General features: G+C 36.2%; 2 protein-coding genes across 3 annotated transcripts; one reads left to right on the forward strand and one right to left on the reverse strand.

Annotated features, from left to right (window-relative positions):
• Positions 1–125: 125 nt before the first annotated feature.
• On the forward strand, positions 126–3175 carry LOC117629905 (pectin acetylesterase 12-like). 2 transcript variants are annotated; one of them, XM_034362568.1, is made up of 12 exons: positions 126–489; positions 627–709; positions 905–1034; positions 1129–1202; positions 1529–1615; positions 1690–1814; positions 1928–1988; positions 2115–2168; positions 2295–2372; positions 2478–2583; positions 2697–2839; positions 2925–3175. In XM_034362568.1, the coding sequence occupies exons 1-12, from the start codon at positions 249–251 to the stop codon at positions 3021–3023; spliced, it is 1281 nt and encodes a 426-aa protein (XP_034218459.1). In that variant the 5' UTR covers positions 126–248; the 3' UTR covers positions 3024–3175. The 2 variants fall into 2 exon arrangements, with proteins under 2 accessions (XP_034218459.1, XP_034218461.1); XM_034362570.1 differs by having other exon boundaries at positions 471–489; positions 861–1034.
• A 4692-nt stretch (positions 3176–7867) lies between these two features.
• LOC117631688 (transcription factor MYB61-like) lies at positions 7868–10010 on the reverse strand. The gene is made up of 3 exons (XM_034364967.1): positions 9588–10010; positions 9368–9497; positions 7868–9279 (listed from the first exon to the last, which is right to left on the reverse strand). Exons 1-3 carry the CDS (start codon positions 9718–9720, stop codon positions 8148–8150), a joined length of 1395 nt encoding a protein of 464 aa, XP_034220858.1. The 5' UTR covers positions 9721–10010; the 3' UTR covers positions 7868–8147.
• Positions 10011–15416: the final 5406 nt, after the last annotated feature.

Here is a 15416-nt window from a genome sequence, read left to right on the forward strand (position 1 = left end):
CTTTAGTTGAGTAATCTCCCATAAGATCTTATCTCCTCTGTTGCAGTTCCTTTACGTCTATGTTATTTAGATGCCTATCTAAAGCTTTCTCAGTGTAATATAGAAGTGAGCAAGAATTTAAAAACTCTCTGAATTGGTAAATTTGTTAATGTGTACGTCTGGAGCTGTGAACAGCTTAATCCTATTAAAAGACGTGACGTTCATCGAAATTGTTTCCGGTTTAGGATCTGAGTTTCATTTTTATAGCTATGTTTTCCAAGACTTGGGTGGCAGAGAGATTGAATCAGAGGAGAGCCGTGATGAAGTTCTTGTGGGTGCTTGGTCTTGTAACAGCACTTGTTTTCAGCAAATGGGTTGACGGGTTTCTGAAGAAGAGTCTTAATAAGACACAGCCGTCTTTGTTGGAGACCTATGGAGGCTCCAATGCTGCAAATAACACATTAATGGTAGAGTTAACCCTCATTGAAGGAGCTGGTGCTAAAGGAGCAGGTATACATTTTCTAAGTCTTGTCTTAATTCTTCTTCCTTAATGATAGTGACTTCAGATAATTAATGGTTTTTATTTGAGCTCGGTCTTATATTTGTTTTGGCCTAATTTTACCTACTTGTGAATTTGGCTCTTGCAGTCTGCTTGGATGGAACATTACCTGCTTATCATTTGCATCCTGGACATGGGTCAGGTGCAAATAGTTGGCTCATCCACTTGGAGGTTTGTGAGTAAAATCAGAAACAATGACATCTTTTCATATGTTAAGTATATCTCAAAGACGGTTTCAGGAAACTTACATTTCAGAGCATGATGTAACTGAAACTATCAGATGACAAGTTACATGATTCCTTTTAGTTATCTTTGTTTTCAGTTGACTGATCGCCAAACAAAGCCTCTAAGTCCTTCTTGTGGCAGGGAGGAGCATGGTGTAACGACACCCGGAGTTGTTCTAACCGCAAAAATTCAGCATATGGATCTTCATCACTCATGGAAAAAGAGAGGGCATTTACTGGAATACTAAGCAATGAAGCTGAAGATAATCCTGGTTTTCCCCTCAAACTTAATGCTAAACACCTGCATCTGCCTTTTGTCCTGGTTTGGCCATCTTGACCCGTATCTTATCATATATGGGATTGCAGAGTTTTTCAACTGGAATAGAGTAATGCTTCGCTATTGCGATGGTGCTTCTTTTTCTGGGGACAGTGAAAACAAGGTCAGTAGGATGTTCTCGCCTTTTACATTTTCCCACCAATTGTTGGTACTGGTTATAATTTGGCTTTGAGCAATGAAGATGCATATTTAGGATCTCACAAGCATTGCCTCAGCTTTATATCGTTGTTTAGGCAGTACATTGGTGCTTGCCTATAGAAATTAAGATTGACTTTCTAGTTTTTATTTTAGAGTTGCACAAAGTTACACTATGAGAAGAGTATATCAAAAGCTAAATTCAACATGAATCTGCTAGTGCTACAAGGTACCTCAACTATTTCTGTTGATATGTGTATACCAAATGCTAAAACGTAGTGGTCCTGGTTTTAGGAAGCCAACCTGCAATTTAGAGGACAGCGTATATGGTTGTCTGCGATGGAAGATTTGATGTTGAAGGGCATGCGCTATGCCAATCAGGTATACCATTTCTTCTTGTTCAAGATCTATTTTTTTTCCCTTCTTATGGCACTTCTTGCTACATATTGTTTTAGGCTCTTCTTACTGGTGGCTCTGCTGGCGGTCTGGCATCCATTTTGCACTGTGACAAGTTTCGGGGCTTATTTCCCACAACTACAAAAGTGAAGTGCATGAGTGATGCTGGATTTTTTCTTGATGCGTGAGTACTATCAGCAATGCCCTTACTCTTTGCTGCATTTTTTATATGCAGACTTGTTCCTAGCTAGTTATTAACACTTCAATTTCCATTGGTGATCCTGCATGGAATTGTAGGGTTGATATTTCTGGTGGACGCACGCTCAGGAATTTATATACTGGTGTTGTAGGCTTGCAGGTATTGACCTTACCAGATTTGCAACCAACCCACAAACCCTTTTTTCTTCGTATGAAAGAAACACACGTACATTATGTCTTCTGCATACAGAGTGATAAACTGAGAATTCTATGATTGTTGTCCCAGGGGGTGCAAGAAAATCTGCCACATTACTGCACTAGCCACCTCGATCCTACTTCGGTAATCAAATTTTTCTCTCTCTTCTCTTGCAGTTTTTGATTTGAAGATAGGTGGAAAAATAAAATAAGTTGTACACTTGTTCTTGCTCTTAAACTGAAGCAACTTCCAACCTTTCTTGCATTGCAGTGCTTCTTCCCTGAGAACTTAATCGCCAACATCACAACCCCGCTATTTATACTCAACACAGCATATGATTCATGGCAGGTTAAGTGTTCATTTTAATATGGTCTTACTCTTATCTGAGTATTACTAATGGATGGACTTTTTCTGAAATAATGGATTGAATTGTATTTTCCCACTTCAAATCAGATACAAAACAGTTTAGCTCCTTTATCAGCAGATCCCCACGGCGACTGGAACGGTTGCAGATTAAACCTTGCAAGTTGTTCTCCATCCCAGATTCAATTTCTGCAAGGTGACATGCATCCCATATATGAGGACTTGTTTGAGCTCTTAAAACTTGTAGCAGCTTCAGAAACAAAGTAACTAAAACCTGTAAATATTATGACATTGTTTTTCTTGAAACAGGATTTAGGAACCAAATGTTGGATGCATTAAAACAATTCTCAATGTCTGATCAAAATGGGATGTTCATAAATTCATGTTATGTGCACGGTCAAACGGGGCAAGGTGCATGGTTTGCTCCTGATTCTCCTGCTGTTGGAAACAAGGTGAGCCTGTTCTTCCATTCCAACACAAACATCACAGATAGAGTTTCAAGACATGATCCTAATGTTATGTTTCAAGATGTTGCAGACAATCGCAGAAGCAGTTGGAGATTGGTATTTTGACCGAGCAGAAGTTAAGGTTGTTGATGAAACTTGCCGACATCTGGTTCCTCCAGTGACAGCATAGTTATATCAATTCGCTCATTTCCATGGTCATCCTATTATTGAGTTATTATCCCCTGTGCTTAATAAAACAACTTTGTAATGCAATTGAAATCAATGGAATTCTTTCTACGATGATCATTGAAAATTAACAATGAACATTACCGTTTTCAAGGAGAACAATGAACATTACCGTTTTCAAGGGGAACAGATTTGCTCGCCACCAATTTAACACCACATTTTGTGCCGTTGGATAATTTTAATTTCCGAAATTTGTGATTAAACCAAACTCATCCAACAATACATGTCACATTATAATGGTGGTGGTGGTGAGCAAATAAATTCTCATTTTAAAGTATCGAAACGGTGCAGACATGGGCTTAGTCGAGTTAGTTAGAGCAAATGTGCTTTCACTCTGCACCAAAGCTCAAATTCTCATAGTTTAGATTAAATTAAAATATCACTTGTATCCCCAAAAAAAAAAAAAGGACCAAAACGGCATAACACTACCTAGATGTTTGCATATGTGGGCTTTATAACACTTCAGTCAAAATGATAAAGCCCAGTACTATTCAAACCCATCTAAGCATACGTGGGCTTTTCAGAACTCAATCAAAATTTTAAAGCCGAATGTTATGTCAAAAACCAGTCTAGCCAGCCCAATATGCAGTAGGATTATTAACCTAAACGGAAATTTACCATATCCATGTCGGGTTACTGTCGTTTAATGCATCGCACAGTATTTTGTGAGAGTTGAACATAGAACTACTCCATACAGTACAGATTAAACAATTCTACCCTTTACACTGTATCAAAAGCAAAAAGAAGAAAAAAAAATCACTGCAAATTGCCGCCGTACAACCCGTGGTGATTTGTATTTTACAAAGAACATCATCAACCCTGCAAAGCTAGCCTATGAACTATGAGATAAATAGTTGTTTTAATCTTCCTCCGTCTGATAAAGTAGGGATCAATTGGTATCTTTCTTCAACAACAACCAAGACTCAGAGACTTCTCTTTGTATGTATCTTTATATTCTCTCTCTCTCTCTCTCTCTCTCTCTCTCTACATATATATAAAAATATACAAGTCTTCTCTGCTTTGTTATATCCTATTTGCTTTAACTGCTTCTCTGTTCTGTGTTCTGATTATAAAAATATACATGGTTCGAAACCAGACAAAAAGAGTTGATTTAATTTGTGATATGTGTTGCATTAATGATCCTAATGCCATGTTACCCTTCATAATTTGCAGCATATTATAATTAATGTTAGCTAGAGAAAGGTCTTGTGTGTAGGAATCAAATTGCTCTCAGTTCATATTTTGGGGAGTTGAAAATTAACAATCATCAATGATTGTGCCAAGATTTGAGACTTTCTCTCGAATTATTGGGATTATGATTAATTTTAAGATTCCTTATCATTAACCCCTTGATTGTCTGCAGGGATGAACAAAAGCTCATGAATAATGTAAGTCTATATTGTATTGCTCTCCAGGGCCAAAGTTTTTTTTGGTGTTTTCTTATGCTTTCAAGTTTCAATCCATATAAAATAATCTAAACATTGACATATAGACGGTGGTGGTTCAAATAATACTTAGCTTTAATTTTAAAATCAAAGTAATATCAAGTACTTAAAAAAAAGTACTTCCCATGATATTAACAATTAACAATTTGCCAGTTGGTAAGGAAGTATATTAACAACACCTCAAAGTCATGGGAGGTAATAGTTATATATAGTTCTCCCATGTTCCCAAGGCACATACATAAATAAATAGATGACTTTGTGCATGCTTGTACTTGACATGAGATTTATGCTACCAGTGGGGCTCATAGTTCCACTGTTAAACCTTTGTCTTTATAAGAATAAATTGTTACCAGAACAAAAACTAAATGGCCACAAAAGAATATTTATTAGATAGTTCATCAATAATTCTTTGAAAACTATAGGGACCCAAATCAACTTAGGGAACAAGCTACAAGAAATGAGCCAATTTTCCTAAAATGGGCTCGTTCTAGCAAGTATTTTGAATGCATCCATGGTTTATATGGAGCTTTTCTAGTAGCGAAGAGCCATGCTCTTAAACCAAAGATTTATGCATTTCATTTGGCATTGATGTTTAGGCCATGCACTTGCATATTGTCAAAATGAGAGACAAGATGCTGGTTTTTCTGTGCTGCAGATTCTTCGATCGAATCTCTGCCAACAAAGAACAGCCAATTATTTTTAATCTCCTTCTGAACCTCAAACTGTTTAGGTGAAGAACATTCCATGAAAGTTGATTCTAATACAAGAAACATATTTAACTTAGTTTATTATGTTTTGTCAACTTGTAGAGTTTAAGAAACCACAATTCCCTTACTGATTTCAAGTCTCCTGACTTGTGCCTGAATTCTTGTTCATCATGATTTCTCTGTGCATATATGGGTTATATGTGGTAGCTTTGAGATATATATAAATCTTTGCAGCAGAACAAAATCTTCTGACAAATAATATTTTACATAAAATCATCATCTCCTCCACTAGAGTAGAACTCATCATTGGGTTAATGATTTTGAACACATTCATCTCATCAGTTGATAGAAAGTATTAAGCTTTAATATATTAGACAAAAAGAAAAGTAAGAATTCCAATTAAATTAAATTAAATTAAAACATTGGGTTCTCTTGGTGTTTTAAGATTTTAAAAATAGAAAAGAAATCAAATTTGGCAACTGCATTACTGTAATCCCATATTCTCCTCTCTCGGTCTGGCCAATATTTGCAATGCTTTTTGTTCTTTACCAACACTCTTTAATTTGTAGGGCCCCAACAGATAGACCCAATAATTTGGTTCACATGCAAGTATATATATAAATGATACATATAACATTTATATATTGCCCTGAAATAAATATATAAAAAATATTCTAATAAATAAAAATAAAATACTTAGACATATTCCACGAGGGAAACTGTACAATGATGTCTGTGTGCATGGACAAACAAAATGGTGACTGTCGTGTATTTGAGAGGAGGAAAGGCGTGGCCTTTTTACTTGAATAGGCTTTCCTTGAAATATACCCTAAACCCAACCCATGCTCTATTGTCATCTCTCTTTTTTTCCTTTTTGGTATGAAATTTTCAAATTGAAAGTTTTCAAATTTTGCCGATGGGGTCTAGTCCCGTGAAAAAAGATCTCGGTAGTATGTGTGTGAGAAACTTCCATTCCCTCGTAGTTTAGTCTATTGCTTGTATTAAAAAAAAATTCAAAATTTATCAGATAATTCCAAGGCCAGAACGGTCAATGTATACATAGAGTAATATCATGATTTTACAGGCATGCACGCACATTGTTTCTCTTTTCTGTGTTTTTATTCTTTAACTGACTTTAATTCTCCTATGTACCATTGGTTGTCCCCGAATTGTCAATTATGAATTCATATACATTTATATATGTTTTCCCTATCTGTTTTCATTCCCTAGAGCAAGATTTACCCTTGTCTTCCTCCATAAGAGAAAGATGCTTGGTGATGAATTCACCTCTCTTTCTTTTGGACACTCACTCACTCACTCACTCACTCACTGTTATGAATTTTCCTCTGATAAGCCTGCACTGCACAGAGTCTTTTCTATTATCTTCTTTCTACACATCCCACTGAAAACTCTCTCTCTCTCCTTACTTCTTTTCTTGAAGTTTCAGCATCTTGGAGGGACCCAATTCTGTGGTTCCTCACAGAAGTAGTAAAAGTTTAGGCCCACCCTAGGGACACCGCACACGGTATGCTCTTGTCTTGTGATATATTATAGTACGAAAAATTATAGCTAGCTTTGTCACAATATGTCACCTCCCTCCTCCTCCACCTCCATGCCACTGTACACTTAAATATCCTCCTCATTTTTCTTTTGTACTTAATGGGAAATTTTCTTCAACTCTCATGTCTTGAAGATAATAATCTCTAGTCTATTTGTCACCCAAGAAAAACAATCAGACAAGAATTTATGGCCGTTGTTGCATTGCAAGTCATTTCTCATATATATATTTTTTTTCTTCACCAGTACTAGCTAGCAGGTGGATTTCTATAAACTTATGATGTGGGAATCTTGCCTTGCCTCCCTTATTATTTTTATTTATTTATGCTTGGCACACCATGAACTTTATCAGCTTGTAGTAAAAGGAAGACAACCATTATTTCATGTCTTCATCAGCCATTGAGTCTTGGAGGGAGAGGAAGTGACTTAAAGACTGTTAAAAACATGAAAAGTGAAAAACATCTCCATCTCTAGGAGACATTGATAGACATCCATTTAAGAAAAATGCCCGCTTGAATTTCTGCACTGGAAAATATAATTTTTCTCTATCTATATTATTTCAATGTGAAAAGGATCAGGAAAGAAAGTGATGTGTATATACAAATAATATATATATAACATCTAAATATAAATTAAAAGAATGGATCCCAAGAAACCAAATATATTTGGATATCTTGCAGATGGAGTCACAATCAGCTCTGGACTTCAGATTTGAAAAGGTGAAGGCGAAAGTGAAAGTAATGATACTGGTTGTGGTTGAAACTTTGTATATTTGGAAAAACTTAATTTTATTACTTACATAATTCTTGTACTGTATGACCTATGCTGGTGTGACAAGAATCACATGACATTCCACGTCAGTAGAATATTTCTTCGAGGAAAAAAAAGGGGGGAAGAAAAAAAGCATATACAACCACTATTGAATTTTCATCCACCACACATTGAACCCCAATAAATGTTTTTTGCTGTTTTCAATTAAATCTGCAATAATTGAATGAAGAACATGAAATATATATTTCATGCACAAACCTAAGGATTTGGATGAACATAAACCTCAGATGGAGATATCACAATATATATGGTGATTAACAATGAAAATATAAAGGCTGATAAATTTGGTATTGGACACATTTACAAAAAAAATAAAAAGAAAATTCTATAAGCACACACCTGTAAATTGTAAAACCAGAAGAAGTCTTAATTCCAAGCCCTCTCTCTCTCTCTCTCTCTCTCTCTCTCTCTCTCTCTCTCTCTCTCAAACTGACAACTTCTGAAGATGATGTTGAAATTTTTTGTTCTCAAAGTTAGCTAGATAGAGTAGGTTGTCTTGCACCTGATGATTTTGAATGATAATAAAAACTAAAGGGTCTGTCCAAAAGCTACAGCAAGTCTCTGAAGATCCTTTGTACACATCTCTGAAGCTTGAAAAGCTTGTTGGTTCTGATGGTGCCAAGTTGAAGTTGTTGTTGTTGCACTTGAACTGTTTGACAAAAACTGTGATGTTTCTGGTTTGACCTGATCATGAGTGTATGTATTATTATGTTGAAAGGCTTGATGATGGTTTTGTATAGCGGTTGTTGTTGTTCCCATCAGAAATGGACTGTGGAGATATTCAGACCATTTTATCTCTTCTGCATCGTCAGATTTTACAGGCTCTGGCAGGCCCCAAGAAAAAGCAGCAGCGCTGCTGTCAAAGAAGCTGTTGTTGCTGTTGTTGTTGTTGTTGTTGTTGCTTTGCAGTTCCATGTTGCTGCTGCTGCTTCTGTTGCCATTGTTGCTGAAGGTGTTCGAATCCCAAGTGGATGAATTATCAGAGGGGAGGCTGATGGAAGGCTTCACACGTGTGGGGGGAGTTGTGAAGATTGATGAGCTTGATGACATGGTTGGAAGAAGACTTGGTGTCATGCTAGAACTGAAGTCTACCGGTAGCATCTCAGAAGACCTTGGATTTTGATTGAGGAAGCTGAAAGTGGTATTTGGATTTACTGCTAGCCCCATATCTGATCCATAATTGGATTGGTTTTGATGAAAAGAGAAATACCCCCCCAAATCATAGGGCCTGCAACTGCTGGTGGAGCCTTCATGTGAGGTGGTACAAGCTCTGTCCAGGAAGAACTCTTGGGTGGGTGGATTAACAGCAGTCAAATTCTTGCTGCTGCTGCTGCTGCCATTGTTACTGTTGTTGTTGAGGACCTTGGAGCTGGAAGAAACCTCAACCGGGTACCGGTTTTCGGAGACTGCAGGTGGCTTTGAATTCACTGCCTCAGCAAGATTGAGTTCATTTGATCCCACAGAGGCTTTCTCATTGCTTTTGTAGGTTGGGGAGAGCTTGCTAATCTCTTTGTCATCTTGATCAAGTACCTCTGAGAGTGGTTTGTGAGTGTTGGGGTCAATGCCTCTTTGTCTCAGCTTCTTCTTAATGCAGGAATTCCATAAATTCTTTATCTCATTATCTGTCCTTCCAGGTAACTGAGCAGCAATCTGAGACCATCTGACATGTAGCGGCAGAATTGATTTTATTAATTGCCCAGAAGATGAATTGAAGAAGGAAAAAGAAAAACCAAGTTAACATAAAGTACCTGTTTCCAAGGACTGCATGAAGTTCTATTATCAAATTTTCTTCTTGCTGTGAGAATGGCCCTCTCTTCAAATCAGGCCTAAGGTAATTTATCCACCTTAACCTGCAACTCTTCCCACACCTTTGTAGACCTGCCAATATATCATACCACATGTCACATAAAGAGAAAGACCTGTAATTTTGTTCCCTTAATTTGCAAATTAAAAGACAAATTAGAGTACCTGCTAGCTTAGGCACTGAGCTCCAGCAGCCATGACCATGCTTGGTGATGTAATTGAGAAGCTTATCATCCTCCTCAGGAGACCAGAGGCCTTTCCTTAGCTTCTGCTTGTAGCAACAAGAGTGCCTCCCCATGTGGAGTCCAAGACACCTGCAATGCTGGCAGAAACTTTATAAAAGTGACCAAGTTTTTTGTATAGAGACCCTGATGTGAATTTGTCAGCAACAGGAGAGGAGGCTTTGATATGTATGCTTTCTAGGAAGTGAAGTGGTGGAATTTGAGAACAGAGAGAGAGAGATGATAAGGAGTTAAGAAAATGAAATGGCAGCCTGGTAGGGAATCAATTTAATAGGAGGAGCCTCAAAGAGAGAAGTCACATTCATGAGGGTGATTGGAGATTGTAGTTTGAAAATTAGTGAAATTGGCTAAAATAGCCTCTCTCTTTTTCACAATTTCTATTCTAAAATAGCCTCCCTTGCATTAAAGAAGCACTATAGGGACGACAAAAAGACACTATAAGACGGGGGCTATTATAGAATAAAAGTTGTAAAAAAGGGCTATTTTAGCACAAACCCCTTTGAATTAACATTTCATTTTTCTTGAGTTGTGTTCCTCTACTTTCTACTGCAGGGTCCAAGTCAGCTCCTTGAACTACAAACAGTGGGCTCCACCGCTATCCGACGGTCCAGATTGCAACTGAGAGTGCATAGTTGATGGATAGGATCATATGCGTGAGATGGAACTCCAATTATTTGACTTTGATAAGTCTCATCAAGGTTTGAGAATTTAAGAATTTGGCTTCACTTCTTGAGCATTTGTTGAAAGATATATAATCCGTCCATGGAAAAGCTTGGACTAGGAAAAAAAAAACTAGTCTTAGAGGCGCGTGTTAATTAAGTTTTTAGGTGATGAAAATGAACCAGTCTACAAAACATATTTGGTAAAAATGGAAAATGACAACTCTTTAGTTCGTATTGAGTTTTAAGCAATACCCTATTTCATCAAACTCTATCCAAAGATTCTTAACACAAAAACAGCCACGTGAATTGGAAAAGGGAAAATTTCTCTTGAAAAGAAATCTCCATGACTAGTATCCTTTGCTAATATAGGCTAGTGTAATAAATGATTGATAACTAAGGTTCAATGTGTCCGTTATTTAGAAACGTCTTCTACGCTTGTAAACCATTTCATATTATGTTGTTAGATTGTTAATTTGAATAGTTCATCAAGTAAATTCTTGCGTATGATTTAATCCTTATTTATCATAAGATTTGTATGATAAATATTTTTTTAATTATATGTATTATTAAAAGTAGAATACTCCATTGCTACACACCCCTTTATTGACTAACTTTTCTGTGAGATACTTCTCGTATTATATTGACCTCCCTTTTTTTTTTTCTTTTGGCTTTCTGGGTAATTTCCCCAAATCATGATTACTTTGAAAAGTTTCATAATTGATTGCATAAGAATGAAATATTTCCAAGATATAGCTAAGAAATTGGGGTCTATTTATGCTTTCCTAGAAAATCACTCAAATCCTGCCAAGTCCTCTGTCATGCATCCCTTGTTTTCCAACTTACCTCTTAATTTTCTTTCCATTTCATTCAGTCTTCTGACCTCATTAGCAACTTGTATTACTATGTGTAATACCAATTAAGGGTATGAAAATATGAAAGAAGTAACTACTAATTACAGGCACATTCTTTTTATATTGAAAATGACAATAAATAATGACAAAGGCATAGCTGTCCTTTATTTGGTTGATTAAGTATTTTAAAATCTGAATGAAGACAAATTGGTTGAATTATTAAAATTATTTGCATCAGATGAGCTCTCACAACAATATATCAGTTCATTTGAGACAATTTGTTTTTACCATTCTGTATGAGTTTGTCTATATGGGCAAAAACATAAGAAAAAGACCTACAACTTTTGTTGGCAGAGGCTTCTATTGGACAATTTTGGTATTTACAGTTGCATTATTTTTCTTTAGTATAAGCGATTGGGGAAAGCGGGTGCCTCGGAGTTTCGAACCTCTGCCCACATGAGTAGAGGTGAAAGAGCTCAACCAACTGAGTTATTCCCATTAACATACAATTGCATTATTGAAGTGAAGCAAAATATACAGTGGCAAATGTTGTACGCTAGGACCTTAAAATGGTATATGAACAAATTAAATTAATCTTCTTTATAATAGTACAGATAAGCTAAATTAATGTAAAAACCAGAAAAAGAAAAAAGCAAAAGCCAAAATAAGGTGACGACTAAAGTGTGTATATATGTCCTTTTTATAGTTCTGGATGGCAGAATATTCTATGTGCAGAGTATGCATGGCATACAAACATCCAAACAGGTGAATAATAAATAATTTTCCCAAATAAATTAACAATTTCCTTAAACACATTCCAAATTTTTAGAAAGAGGTTTAATCTACTAATAATAATAATAATAATAACTTCTTCTTTTTCTTTTCTGTGATAGCCTGTCAAGTTGTTCTTGTATTATGAAGCTTCCCTTGACCTTAGCAATGTCTGAATTCAGAACATCCTGCTGTGAATTGAATATTAAAAATGGTTCACAGACCCCATGAGAAGATGCTTGTAATCTCCATGCCTCATCATGAACCATATGAGCTGTTCTTATGAAGTCAACTATTGTTACATGTTTATTCCCTTGTTCTTTTTGCTTGATATATCATATGTTTATTAGTCTGTCGGCTTTGCTGTCATTTCTATGCTTTCACTTTTATTTAATCAATTAATTATCTGCATATTGAAACTGGTTTTATCTGTGTGTTTACTTCCTAACTTATAATAATTTTTATCTTTTTGACCCTCCATTCTAGGGAATGAAAATCTCTGTCTTCTGTCCTCAAATGATTGGCAGGTTTTTTAAATTTCATTGCCCGCTGTGCATGTAACTTCTTTCATCTTGGTTAAATTAATGAGGCAACTGGGGAGTAATTTTTCGATGTAACCGTAACACCACAAAATCTTGTAAACGAGTTTATTCATGTTGACATTGATGAAGATAGTGGTCTGTTAACGGAGTAATTTTTCGATGAAACCGTAACACCGCAAAATCAGGTGAACAGTCTTATTCAAGTTGATATTGATGAAGATAGTGTTTACATTGCTGTGCAGTCGTCACCAAGAACAATAGGTGCATATTAAGGGGTGTCTCTTAAGCACTTTGAGTAATCATGGCCAGACAAAGCTTGGGACAGATCTAATCCAAAATCGCTTTGAGAAATTAATGTGCATTTGTATATTACAAGTTGCTGAGCTGGATTTTGGGTAGGGAAGGTTGAATTGAATGAATATACTCGAGAAACTTAACCATATGAAGGCAAGACATTGGTCCCCCAAGTTTAGCAGTTGCAAGGAAGAACACATCAAAATTGAACTTGCATTAAGAAAAAAGGGTTTCTGTGGGGCTTTGCTAATCAATATTTCTACCCTTCAATTAATCCTAGCTTATTATGTTGGTCCACAGTGTACCATGCCATAAAGGAGAAAAAGAGAACCGTTGAGTAGAAGGAGGCCTAATCTGCAAGCCTTTTGCAGCAGAGAGAGTTGTGTGGTGATGTGATGTAAAATCAATAATTTATTATTTATAATTTATAATTTATAATTTTTTTTTATAGGGGGAGACAGTGACTTTGTTTATTCAACAGTCATCACAACACCATCATTGTGTTGAGAGCTTTCCCTTAAACTCAATGCATTTTTCTCTTTCTTTTTTCTTTGTTTTCTCATCTTTTTGCATGTTTCTAAATCTGTATTAATTAAATTACCCTCTATAAGTGTGTCATGGTTTCTCTGTTGATTTGAAGTCATTAGCATTGAGTCATAATTTCGACCAAGTGAAAAAGATCAGTGAACAGTTTTTGGTACATCAGCATTGTGTCACAAGTTAAGTTTCACATCAGGTAAGAATGAGTTTGATCTTGTGGTAATGATGGTGTAGGCCGGAAGCATCACCTAACATGCTAGTCTTTCGGGTCAGATGACAAGCCCCCGGCTTGTGACTAACGGTATCAGAGGAGGCCTAAATCCGTTACGCGGAGTCACGCAACTAATTTTTGTGATCTAGCTAGACAGAAAAGTGATATGTAACAACGTTAACAACTTAACATACATGTAAAAGATAGAGCCCTTTTGCACCAGTTGATTCTTGTGAGCTCACTTTACAGAAATCTTCCACTCAAGGGTTTTCCAGAATTCAGACTACTTGAGGCACATATATATATATTCTGTGGAAAGAAGATTGGCTAGTCTTATCAAATTTAGTTCTCTGTATCTTAGACAAAGTGTGAGTCATCAAGTGGGCTGGTTTTGACAACTATTAGTACTACTTTAACAAATTCATCATTTAAGCAAGTGTAAATTATACCATCTAATTAAGTAAAGAAAAGGCACTGATGCAAAAGGCCTGGTTGATGGGAAATTTGTAAATGAAATTCATGGAAAGAAAGATTTGGAAGATCATAATTAGAAAAGAAAGTCATTGAAATGGAGGGAGACACAATCCATACGCCCTTGAAAGATGGAGATGTCCTCTTTTGCATTATCCCGGAAGCCATCTTTTCATAAGCTTAATTCAAAAACAGACAACTAACTGACAGTCAAGAAGAGCAACCCTTGCTCCATATACCACCGAATGACAACTTGTATTGCTCAATAAATTCTTTTTAACTACAGATGTTTATTTCCATCCACGCAAATTAATCTTCTGCCCACATTTTCTCTCCTAAAGTTTGCAAAACCAGGACAGCAGCGGAAAAATTTTCCTGATTCTTGGGATTTTTGTTTGGTTTTTTTGTGATTAAGCATGTTTCTGCATTAAGATTTGTGAGTGAGGACATATCTTTTTAGCCATTGCCCAAATTTTATGGCTAGAAATTGGTACAACATGGAAAACACAGGTGAGAAGGAAAAAGAAAATGTGGGGAAACACTCCACATTGTGTTGCTGGGCAAATGGATCTAATAGAGCCTTGAAAGGTTACATTTGAGATGACCTTAATGTATCTACTCAATTGGCCCATTTGCGCCAGTTGGAAACATAAGCACATGGCTATCTCATGAGATTTAGTTAAATCACAACTAAACTTAATTATCTTGTCAGAGAGTGTGATGATGATGATAGAAACATGAGCCTCAGCATCATGAGCCATGACGTTTTCTTGATTGCCATATAGGGAAGCTTAAGATCTCAAAAACAATCATGATTAAGTAAAAATGCCACTGTTCTTTCCCATTAATCCCCGTGTATTAGTTTTTTTTAATAGCTTATTAGCAACACTTAATCATGCAGAAAAGGGATGTAGCCCTTGATTTGTGTCAAGTTAAATTACAGAGTACATCGGGCAATTGACTTTAACAAGAAGGCAACATTATAAGAAGTGTGTTTGAAAGCCATTTAATTAATCCCATCAATTATCAAAAAGCTTTGTCTGGTTGAAATGCTCCCCTTTGTACCCCATCCTTGAATAATTACATCTTTGCTTTTGCTTTATAGTGGGAAATGATAGTCAACTTTCTTGCCTCAGTTACATCATTACTTCTAATTTTGGGGGAGAGCCCCTGCCCTTAATGAACTGTTTGAGATTCTAATGGGAATGCTATGAGAAATTGAGCCTTTCTCAATCAGTGTGCTTTTGAGAACTGATGGCATACTCTCATTGGTGCTTTCTTTAACAGATTTTGATTAAAGGTGTCTAATCAAATTTATTATGAAAAAAAAAGGAGAAATAGGAGGTCCATGACAGATTGTTCAAAATCTAATACATCACAGTACTAGGACCTAATTGGTAAATCCATCCC

Source organism: Prunus dulcis, chromosome 6, assembly GCF_902201215.1.
Source record: "Prunus dulcis chromosome 6, ALMONDv2, whole genome shotgun sequence".
NCBI classification, from domain to species: domain Eukaryota; kingdom Viridiplantae; phylum Streptophyta; class Magnoliopsida; order Rosales; family Rosaceae; genus Prunus; species Prunus dulcis.

What these genes read in the sequence shown, in the direction of transcription:
- LOC117629905 (XM_034362568.1), top strand. Translation starts at nt 249, where the DNA reads ATGTTTTCCAAGACTTGGGTGGCAGAGAGATTGAATCAGAGGAGAGCC. An exon ending in TGAAGCTGAAGATAATCCTG is followed by an intron (nt 1,035 to 1,128) that starts GTTTTCCCCTCA and finishes ATGGGATTGCAG; the next exon opens with AGTTTTTCAACTGGAATAGA. An exon ending in GCTGGATTTTTTCTTGATGC is followed by an intron (nt 1,815 to 1,927) that starts GTGAGTACTATC and finishes ATGGAATTGTAG; the next exon opens with GGTTGATATTTCTGGTGGAC.
- LOC117631688 (XM_034364967.1), bottom strand. Translation starts at nt 9,720, where the DNA reads ATGGGGAGGCACTCTTGTTGCTACAAGCAGAAGCTAAGGAAAGGCCTC. An exon ending in CTCAGTGCCTAAGCTAGCAG is followed by an intron (nt 9,498 to 9,587) that starts GTACTCTAATTT and finishes ATATATTGGCAG; the next exon opens with GTCTACAAAGGTGTGGGAAG. An exon ending in CATGCAGTCCTTGGAAACAG is followed by an intron (nt 9,280 to 9,367) that starts GTACTTTATGTT and finishes GCTACATGTCAG; the next exon opens with ATGGTCTCAGATTGCTGCTC.